The sequence below is a fragment of the Gadus chalcogrammus genome, chromosome 15 (assembly GCF_026213295.1).
Source record: "Gadus chalcogrammus isolate NIFS_2021 chromosome 15, NIFS_Gcha_1.0, whole genome shotgun sequence".
NCBI classification, from domain to species: Eukaryota; Metazoa; Chordata; class Actinopteri; order Gadiformes; family Gadidae; genus Gadus; species Gadus chalcogrammus.
Window position 1 is genome coordinate 24338320 of NC_079426.1, and position 11351 is coordinate 24349670.

Here is an 11351-nt window from a genome sequence, read left to right on the forward strand (position 1 = left end):
TGCATGTTTGATCGATCGTCATTAAAGCTGACTTGATACAAATGTAGCAACTACGTTATTAAACTAGTGATCAGATCCAGCCTTGTGTGGTTGCTATAGAAACAAGTTACCTACAGCTGAGCTAACGTTATTCACCGTAGTTCTAAAGGGAACTACTTAAACAGAGTATACATTTAATAAGCATGCAATACGAATAAGTAAAAGGCTAATTATTAAAGTAGGCCTATTTGAATTGTTTTATTATGTTGGCCGGCGCGAAGTAGAATAAACGGAATAATCACCTCAAGGCAGGGCAATAAACAGTTTGATATGGAGATGAACTTAAACAGAGTATACATTTAATAAGCATGCAATACGAATAAGAAAAAGGCTAATTATTAAAGTAGGCCTATTTGAATTGTTTTATTATGTTGGCCGGCACGAAGTAGAATAAACTGAATAATCACCTCAAGGCAGGGCAATAAACAGTTTGATATGCCCGGCTCGCGGAAGGTTACCGCCCTCGACTTCGTCTCGGGCGGTAAGCCGTCCACGAGCCAGGCATATCAAACTGTTTATTGCCCGGCCTCTCTGTGATTATTCCTTACTTAATCGCCATGTATGCAAGGGCGTCAGTTTGTTTTTAGAAGTGGTGGGGACAATAACCATAAGCTTGAGTGTGGTTTGAAAAGTGCTGGGTACCCTTATGTAAGCTATTCATCAATTCAATGCAGCATTACAATATGCTCTACAGTGTATTGTCAGGTGTTGAAGGGCTGGCCCGAATTATTCGAATATTCGAATACTTGTTCGGGTATTCGAAATATAGGGAGTATATAGGGATTATTAATGTTGTTTTTGATGGTGTTTTTTTCTGGAACGAGTATTCGAATATTCGCTCGGAAAAACCAACGAGTATTCGAAGCCTGAAAAATGGCATTCGGGCCAGCCCAAGATCCTATTCGAACAATAAAAGTTTAAAACCACAGTTTGTGATTTGGCTTGTTTTGCAAAACGGCGTTGGAAACACCAGGGTATTGGCTCGGGATATGTAGGCCTAATACTAATACACACAGGACAAAGAACAGTGTTGGCAATTTAACACTTATCTTGACATCAACAAAGTTTACCAGACAAACAATGCCAGACTGTAAAGGAGCCTACGAAATGAAACGAGGTACTGAGCATCAGCCTTTTGAAGACGAGGGCTGCTGGTAGCGTATGTTATGCTGCATTAAAAAAAGAAGAAAAAAACAAGCGCCCAGAGGAGAATTGCATCTGCCAAATCCTGACCACCAGTAAACACTTGCGAAGGACCAATGTACGTTGTCGTTACAACATCATAAGCAAATTGTCCGCAAATAAAATCCCCTACAGTTTAGGATAATCACACAGGTTATGCGAGAACATATTTATGTCAGGATATAGGCCTACCAGGCTACAAGTCGTCACATATCTCAATCAGACAAAACAACTATAACCACATTGGCATAGCAATCGCACCGTGTGTAGCTGCTACTAGCTGCCATCTATATATACAATGCATACTAACTGGAGCACCAACCAGAATCAGATCACAATCGCTTGGGACCGTAGGTAACCTTTGGCCAGGTCATCACGAGCAAACAGAACCAGCAGCAAAGTTTACGTAAACCAATGTCTTACCTTACGTGGCCCTCCACATGCAGGCTAGATGACGTATCCATATCGTTATCCAGTGTCACAAACATGCTTTTTATAGGAAGCAAAAGGACCGGCTATTTTCTGAATAAAAATGAAAATTTTCTGTCTTGAAACTTCTCCAGTGCGTTCACACCAAACGCAACGGGACGACAAGATCCCATACAAAGTGAACGGATAGACGCGTATCGGGCGAATTTTTTTGATTTGGCGTTTGGCGTTCACGAGGATTTGTGGCGCGACAAATTCGCTTGAGTTTAAATATTTCAACTTTGACACGAATTTCGCGTGATGACAGCCAATCGTCGTTCAACAGCGTGGCAACTGAGTGACATGTGTAACGTAACAGCCAATCAGCGTTCAACTGTCAAACTCAGTGCAGTGCAGTCCGGGGTGAACTGCGGCATGGAGTTGAAAGTGATTGTTGCCGTTTGAGACTCTCGGAGCTCTATATATAATAGTATACAATATAATATAATTGTATATATAATATCACGGCCAAAAGCTCTGTGCGCCTCCGGATGGCCGTAGCGCGGGGAGCTCATAGGGATTGGGCTTCTCGGGAGTCGGGGTTTGTTTACCGGCGTTGCTATGGGTTCCGGTCTTGTGTGTTCCAACGGTTTATTAGGTAGGCCTATCTAATAAATGATGTCTTCGAGCGCGCCTATCGCATGATTTTAGACTCGACGATTTCGGTTGAGTGTGTGGGGATTTTTTCAGTCACAATTGGTTTGCACATTTTTAAAACTGGTGGGGACAATATTCGTATTTCAAGTAGTGGGGGGGACATGTCCCCCCCGTCCCCCCCGTAATCGACGCCTATGCATGTATGCACTTATTCCGAATAGATAGGGGTTTAACTTAGAGCAGCCGCAGTAGTTCGCAATTGGTCCACTGAGCTCCGTCGGTACTTTTAAGCACACCGAACTTCACCGCTGTCAAGGAAAGTGGATTTATTGCCTGATTCACGTCTTTGTTATAACTCCGTAAAAGTAGTCCGGTAAGCGTGTCCGGTTGCTAAGCGACGGGACACGGGTGTTTATTAATGACGTGTTCGCGTATCGTAGTGTCCGCGCGCGTCCGAGGTAACTGTAAATGAGTAGGCTAGTAGTACTTTTGCAGGCTGAACGTTAAAATAATTCTTAACTTAGAGAGATGGCAGCTGCAGTAGTTCGCAAATGGACCTTCGAGGATTCCTGGTCACTAAATTCCTGTAAGACCACTCTCCCACCAGTCTTGGCTGCAGACTCGCATCCAAATTCCTCTTGTTTGCGGCGGAGCTTAAGGTAAATATAAAGATCTGACGAGAAATTGACGTTGCTGCGCTGTCCTCCTCCTTCTTAATTGAAGGAGCAGGCAGAGAAAAGCTCTCTCCTGCTGTGCTTTCATTAAAATCAAATTTAAAATCCCCGATAGCGATAAGACATCCATTATGTCGCCGCCGGTCCAGAGATGTGTCAGGTGTGCGCGAGAGACAGAACGGACACTTTTGTTACTGCCATGTATACAGTAGCCTACATTCGGAACACATTTTAGGAACAGATCTATGCCGCATAGAAATCTATGCGGATCAGATGTGCCATGTAAACGCGGCTACTAACTTGTTGCATTGTCTGTGTGGGAGGCGGAGTCCTGGCGCAATCGTGTTTACATCCTTTTTATTTAGTGTTTCAATTTTATTTATTGTTTTTGGTGGTGTTTGGTTTTTATTCAAGAGCATTTTTTGTTAATAATAAGATTGTTTTTGGTTGTTTTGTTAATTTATTCTGGATATTTTTAATGTCTTCAAGACGTCCAGTTCCAGTGTTCTTTAAAAACAAAGGTTTATTGATCTTCGAAAGGGTGTACTTTATCATTATATTAGTTGAAAAACGGCAATATTATTGCTTATCGCAATAATTCCTGGGGCAATTAATCGCCCAGAAAAATTTGTTATCGTGACGGGCCTAGGGGCCACTCATATATCCCCCTACATTTCCGAAAATAGACTTGACCTCCATCTGTTTATTGGATAAACGCATTTCCCAATCCCAGGAGCATTTGCTCCATTCTACGTCAATTCAAGAACAAACAAAGATATTAAACTTCACTTCGTATTTTTTATTTATGACCATGAAAGTTCTATAATGCCTGAATAATGAAGAATTAAATGTAAAGTAAAATAAAATTATAAATATAAAACCATGAATGAAATATAGAGAGTAAGCAAGTGGTCTAAATATTGGTGGGACGTTTGGTTGTATTATATAGTATATCTTGTCGATTTTCACACGGGGTACAGCCCAGAAGTCGCTTAAATTATGCTCAGAGACGTCTCGCGGGGAGGGGGGCAGACACCTGTGAGATTCCCTGAATCTCTGAATTCCCTGAAAATAATCATTTCGCCCATCCCTAATACACACACTAGCTAGCTAGAACATAAACAGCAGAGCCAGCACTCATGGAATGCCTCTTGTCCAATCAAATTATTTTGTCGGAACTAACTGTTGTATAAAATATAGATAACGTTATTCTTCATTCTACAATGTGGGTTTTACGCCACGCTTTCCATAGGTGGCGCCCACATTTAGCCCACTCCTCGATCTGCGGAGGCGGAGTCAGACGTTTAGACGTTGAGCCTCTGCGTGCTGCAGCCAGGTGCAATTGCAATTGGGTGGGAATTCTGCCCAATCTGGCAACACTGCTCACCAGCCAGGGATCCTGCTTATTGGTTCATAGCACAGCGCGACTAGATTTTTGCGCGAATCAGACAGGTCACACCCACAAGAGGAGGACTTTCTGTATGTATGTGTATTTATTAGAGCTGTCAAGCGATTAAAATATTTAATCGTGATTAATCGCATTAATGTCATAGTTAACTCACGATTAATCGCAAATTATTTTTCTATGCTAAATATCCCTTGATTTCTTTGTCAACATGGTGAAGTGCATCGGCTTGCCTTGTGCAAATGATTTTTTTTATTGATAACAACATTGGCATATACTGATCAAAACAGGACGATACAAAAAAAGAGCCTATAGTGCAATTAAACGACTGCTTTGAACAAATGTAATTTGAACATAGCAGTCAGGCTACTGCTTCTTTGTTTTGAGCCAAAAAAAAAAGTTAATTTTTTTTAAATAAAAGAATTTCGTTAATCGCGCGATAATATTTTTAACGCCGTTAAAATTGGTTTGTGTTAACGCCGTTAACAACGCGTTTAACTGACAGCTCTAGTATTTATGTCTAGATATGTATGCGTCTCCACTGACACATACATATGTATATATATATATATATATATATATATATATATATATATATATATATATATATATATATCAGTGGAGGCTTCTCCATTGAGGAGAGGGAGGAAGATCCTCCCTAACATTGTTGAGAATAAAAAATGTAGATGCCCAGACTATTGTAATGAATTAATGCCCTTAAATATGACTACTTTATTGCCTTTGAATATATAATGTTCGTTTCCCTGGGTAAAGGGACATTAGCACCCCCTATCGCTTATTGACAATTACTTCAGGGAGGAAGGTCCTCCGTCGCCCTCCGTTGACTCCCATTCATTTCCCCGAAAGTACTGGCGGCCGGTGGATAACATGGGTTTCAATGGGAGAGAGGAGGAAAGTCCTCCTCTGAGTGGATGGGACCTTAAGGGGTCTGATTCGCGCAAAAATCTATCCGTCTGCCTTATGAACCAATAAGCAGGATCCCTGGATGTTGAGCAGCGTTGCCAGATTGGTCAGATTTCCCACCCAATTGGGCTACTTTTAACCATGTTAGGCTGGAAAAATTATCATTCGGCGGGAGATCTGCCCAATCTGGCAACGTTGTCGATAACAAACCCGGTCTGCATTGCCGCGGTGCTCAGTCAGAGACGCAGAGCAAGTGAAATCTGCGATAGCGAGATCCTAAATGTACAATGGAAACATTGGAAACGGAGGACATTGTTAACGTCTTATTAAAAAAAGCATTCCATTCATTGAGTTACAGTGCTAAGTTAGCGACCAAAGAAAGAGGTAGACCACTTCCCAAAATCAAGGTGACCAGAAGTAATGGCAACGTCATTGTTGTGAGTGCTACATGGTTTGCTAGGTACGCATGGCTTACTGGTAGCATTACAAGCAATCGACTTTATTGCTGGCCCTGTTTGCTTATGAATAATATCTCCAACGTGGGCTGTTCATGGTTTCACTGATGTGGAAAATCTTGATAGGGCAACCAAACGCCACGACAAGTGTCAAGATCACGTTGGTGAGCACCAACGTGATCTTGACACCCGTCGAGATCTAGGCCCAATGATAGGCCCAGATTTTTTTATTTACTTTTACAAATCAATAGTAGGCCTGATTTGACTAATATGCTTTGCATCCTTTCCTTCTCAAATTACAGTGATGCCACTGGTGGCTTTGTATAAATTGTATTCACATAACTCCCTCCCTGCTATTTTGTAGTTCACCAAACACCTTGAAACAACTTGAGTCTCACATTCTTATGCCACCATACACCAACAGTGCAAGCAGGCCAATGGCAACCAAGCGCGCAGTCCTTCCTCCCTCACTTTAAAAACCACCAGCCGCCACTGATATATATATATATATATATATATATGCACAAATTTATATCTATATATTATATACATATCTATCTATACATATCTATAAATATCTATATATCAGTGGAGGCTTCTCCATGTAAAGGGATATTAGCACCCCCTATCGCCTATTGACAATTACTTCAGGGAGGACGTTCCTCCCTCAGCCTCCATTGACTCCCATTAATTTCCCAGAAAGTGTTGCTAGCCGGTGAATAACATGGGGGTTCAATGGGAGAGAGTCCTCCTCTCATCTGGATCCCGCCTACGTCTATTCACGAATAGGCTTGAACTCTGGCTGTGCTATGATCCAATAAGCAGGAGTCCTGGCTGTGGAGCAGCCCCGAAGAGAGGGGTTATCCCCTCAAGTCTAGGCTACGAGAACCAACGAACCCGCTCAGTCGTAGGAATGCGCGATATAAACGATATACGATATAAACGATAAAAAATGGCCTACGATAAGAGATTTTAGTTATATTGCTCTATCGCGATAATGCATGTTTGACGCGATCTAACCATGACCCGCGAAATATAAAGAGCGGGTCATGGATAGAGCTACGAGCTGCAACCGTCTGCAACGCATCGTCCGCGAAATTTAAAAAGAGCCACGAGCTGCAACCAGCTGCATTGCATCATCCGCGACCCGCAACATTTAAAGAGCCACGAGCTGCAACCGGCTGCAACGCATCGTCCGAGACCCGCAAAATATAAAGAGCCACGAGCTGTAACCGGCTGCAACGCATCGTCCGCGACCCGCGAAATTTAAAGAGCCACGAGCTGCAACCGGCTGCAACGCATCATCCGCGACCCGCGAAATTTAAAGAGCCACGAGCTGCAACCGGCTGCAACGCATCATCCGCGACCCGCGAAATTTAAAGAGCCATGAGCTGCAACCGGCTTCAACGCATCATTGTCATCTAAGCAAATATGGCTGAAAGCGAAACGGAGGAGGTGGTGATTGCGCTCATTTCATGTTCATTTTAAAATTGTATGCGTTCACTTTGCACTTTTATGTTTTAATATCAAGTATCTGTGCACACACTTGGAAGATTTTTCTTTATTTAAAATAGCCATGCCTAATACTGGACGTATTTCCCTAATTTACAGTATCCGTTTCTTTATTAACAAGACACCACCAGTTTTAATTTAATTAGAGAAGTATACGTCATTACACAGAAGATTTTTTTCTTTGTTAAAGTCTCTGCAGCTACAACATTATGTTGTATGATTACAGTTTTGCACAATAAATGTTCTCAAAACGACATACTATGTTTCTTTCTTTTGTTTTATACATTTAGCAGTTTGGCTCTCCTTAGTCTATGTAACCTGTTCTGAAATGGTTCTATTATGATTTATATATCGTGATATATATCGTTATCGCAATAGGTTGCAATGTATATCGCAATATGGATTTTAGGCCATATCGCCCATCCCTACTCAGTCGTATGCCTTGTTTCCACCGAGCGGTGCGCTACTGGTCGTTGCGGTACAGTGCGGCTCTGTTCGCTTATATTGACGAACAGAGCAACGTTTCGGTTGCCCACGGCCGTGCAACGGAGCCTGCAGCCGGGCAGGGATGCCAGCGGCCGGGCTGCGGAGTATGCGGCCAGACTGCGGAGCCTGCGGCCGAGCTGCGGAGCCTGCGGCCAGACTGCGGAGCCTGCGGCCGAGCTGCGGAGCCCGCGGCCGAGCTGCGGAGCCCGCGGCCGAGCTGCGGAGCCCGCGGCCGAGCTGCGGAGCCCGCGGCCGAGCTGCGGAGCCCGCGGCCGAGCTGCGGAGCCCGTGGCCGAGCTGCGGAGCATGCTTGGAGGATTGACTTGATCTATAAATTAAGTCCCTCTGTCTTAATTGGCTTAACACCATGACCAACATTCTGAAACATACAGTAACATTCACATGTTACTCTGACCGTTCTGTTTGATATTGTGGAAAGGATTTTAGTGAATGATTCAGAGCATGATGCATTTTAAATGGCATCACTTTTGGTTTTGTGTCTTCATTTTTCCTTAAACAATTGTAGCTGAAAATAAACATAGCCAAATTACAACCAATAGCTCAAGTCATTGAGGTCAAAAATAGGCCCAGATTTTATTATTTAGTTTTACAAATCAAGAGTAGGCCTGATTTTACTATTGCTTTTCATCCTTTCCTTCTGTCTTTGTAGTCCAAGACATGCTGCCCACCAGCTTTCAAAGTACTGCTGCCACTGGTGGATTTGTATCAATTCACATAATTATCCCTCCCTGCTATTTTGTAGTTCACCAAAACACCCTGAAACAACTTGAGTCTCACATAGTTATGGCACCATACGCCACTAACAGTGCAAGCAGGCCAATGGCAACCAAGCACGCAGTCCTTCCCCCCTCACTTCAAAAACCACCAGCTGCCATTGAAATATATACATACATATATACACACACAAATTAACTTCAATTTCAATGTTGTGATACTGGGTGATGAATTTAAGGTAAGTTAACAACACTAATGACGTTTCTATGAGAGAATGGAAAAGAAGACACAATAAGGAGTTGTGATCAAATGACTTACAACAAGAGGCATGAACTGAGATGGCGAGGGTTTGGTCTTGCTGACTGCAGTCACCATCACAGAGGTGTCTCCCAGCTTGAGAAAGATAAGGGAGCAGGTTACATAAATGTTTCTATCATGTACCGTTCAAATTCTGTCCAGGGCCCCTCAATGCATGGTAGTGCCCAATAGTGTTGGGTTTTCCTTCTGAGATTAATTTATTAGATATTGTTTTACCTTCTGCTGACAAATGTACTTATTACAAGACCTTGGACAAAATCGCTGCCAAATGCCCTAAATGTAAGTGTGAATTAGATTAGATTAATTTACTTTAAACTATTCCTCAGATTTACTTAGATTCCAGAAGCTACAGATGGATAGACAGCCATTAAAAAAAGTAAACAAAACACGAACTATTACTGGCAGGCTACATTACAAGTCTATGTGGGATACACACATCATATTGCTGGTCCTTATTGGTACACTGACATCGTCAATCCTTCATACCTGGACCACAGCAGCTCCATCAGCGAACCTCGCAAAACGCCCAGTGGAGATCTCCAGTTTTCTATGCCAACACAAAACGGGAGAGAGAACATCTACAACATCAAACTCAACCTGTGGCTGTAAAACCTGATGTCTCCGCTATACAAGCAAAAGGAAAACACTGAATTATAGATCAGGTTCCTATCAGACACATTTCAATGGACAGCAAGCCCTGAAGCCTAACGCCTCGTTTCCACATACGTATGTTTTTCGTGTCCGTGCTTCCGTAAATTTACGGAAGGAGTCGCTAGTGTTTTACGTACGGGCATGAATTTATTTACGGACAAAAGATGTTAGGAGAAATCAGCCGATTGTTTACTCCGGGTAGGAAATGAGTGCCCAAATGAAGGAGTTCAAGTACCTCGGGGTCTTGTTCGCGAGTGAGGGTACTATGGAGCGTGAGATTGGCCGGAGAATCGGAGAATCGGAGCAGCGGGGGCGGTATTGCGTTCGCTTTACCGCACCGTTGTGACGAAAAGAGAGCTGAGCCGCAAGGCAAAGCTCTCGATCTACCGGTCGATCTTCGTTCCTATCCTCACCTATGGTCATGAAGGCTGGGTGATGACCGAAAGGACGAGATCGCGGGTACAAGCGGCCGAGATGAGTTTTCTCAGAAGGATGGCTGGCGTCTCCCTAACTCGGATTAGAGCCGCTGCTCCTTTACTTAGAAAGGAGTCAGCTGAGGTGGTTCGGGTATCTGGTAAGGATGCCCACTGGGCGCCTTCCTTGGGATGTGTTTCAGGCACGTCCAGTGGGGAGGAGACCTCGGGGAAGACCCAGGACTAGTTGGAGAGATTATATCTCAACACTGGCCTGGGAACGCCTCGGGATCCCCCCGTCAGAGTTGGTCAATGTGACCCGGGAAAGGGAAGTCTGGGGCCCCCTGCATGAGCTGCTCCCCCCGCGACCCGACCCCGGATAAGCGGATAGGAGACCGGTACTTTGGAACATGAGGATCGACATATACAGAGATAAAAACAAAACCAACAGGCTTGGAAAGAGATCGCTGAGGAGTTTGGCCTTCAAGGTACTTAGCCTACAAGTTTTGTGAAAAACATAAAAACGTTCATACGGTATCTCCGTAAAACGACGGCGAAAGTTACATTTTTTGAACGTATATTACGGACATACCGGACAGAAATTTTACGGAGGGGAGGAGTCTCGGAGGAAAAACGGACATTACGGAGAATCACATAGGAATGAATGGACTTTCGGTCGGAGACGGTTGGATCGCATACGAGAATGTACGTATGTGGAAACGAGGCGTAACGAAGCAACCCTAACGAAGTCATTAAATGAACCATTTAGCAAATAGAGAAACCCGCATGCGTTCTGATGTAATGGACACTGACTCTATGTATGCATTTAATATGTATTTAATAGGTAGGTAGGTAGGTAGGTAGGTAGGTAGGTAGGTAGGTAGGTAGGTAGGTAGGTAGGTAGGTAGGTAGGTAGGTAGGTAGGTAGGTAGGTAGGTAGGTAGGTGTGTGTGTGTGTGTGTGTATGTATGTATGTAAACACGAGCTTAGAGACAATGTCAACTCACTTGTGTCCTAAATCCACTGCAACCCTGCGGATAGTACCATTGCTGTTGTACACACTTTGGTGACACCAGCGGACATTTAAGTTGGTAAAAGACGGCCCCAGCCGTAATAAATACCGCATATCTAAAACAACCACAAGGAAACAGCTTGTGCTGTCTTTAGTTTACAACAGTGTGGGTGCATACTCGGGGGCTGCCATGATGGACATCACGTGTACGGAACTAGGAGATCAGTCAAGCTCCTGATTGGACGAGTCATGTGTAACATCCAAACTATCCCGTGTCATCGACATAATCAGCGAGGAGAAGGAGGGAGATCCTCCTTAACATTGTTGAGAATTTAAAAAATGTAGATTGCCCAAACTACTATCATGAATTAATGCCCGTTTTATTTGTTAATTATTTGAAGGAGAAGGAGAGGTGGGCATCTGAAAGGAGTCGTAGTGAAACAAATGTTGTTTTGGCCCGGCATCCGAGAGGGCTCAGTG

At 43.5% G+C, this 11351-nt stretch overlaps 1 protein-coding gene across 1 annotated transcript in view; it reads right to left on the bottom strand.

The window, feature by feature from the left end:
* Positions 1-11112, bottom strand: part of LOC130404272 (polyribonucleotide nucleotidyltransferase 1, mitochondrial) — a 38189-nt gene extending 27077 nt beyond the window's left edge. The window contains exons 1-3 of the mRNA XM_056608916.1: positions 10867-11112; positions 9282-9342; positions 8796-8870 (exon numbers count right to left, since the gene is read on the bottom strand). Of these exons, the coding sequence (XP_056464891.1) occupies positions 8796-8870; positions 9282-9342; positions 10867-10985 (255 nt within the window). The 5' untranslated portion in view covers positions 10986-11112. The remainder of the gene's footprint in view (positions 1-8795; positions 8871-9281; positions 9343-10866) is intronic.
* Between the last annotated feature and the right edge of the window lie 239 nt (positions 11113-11351).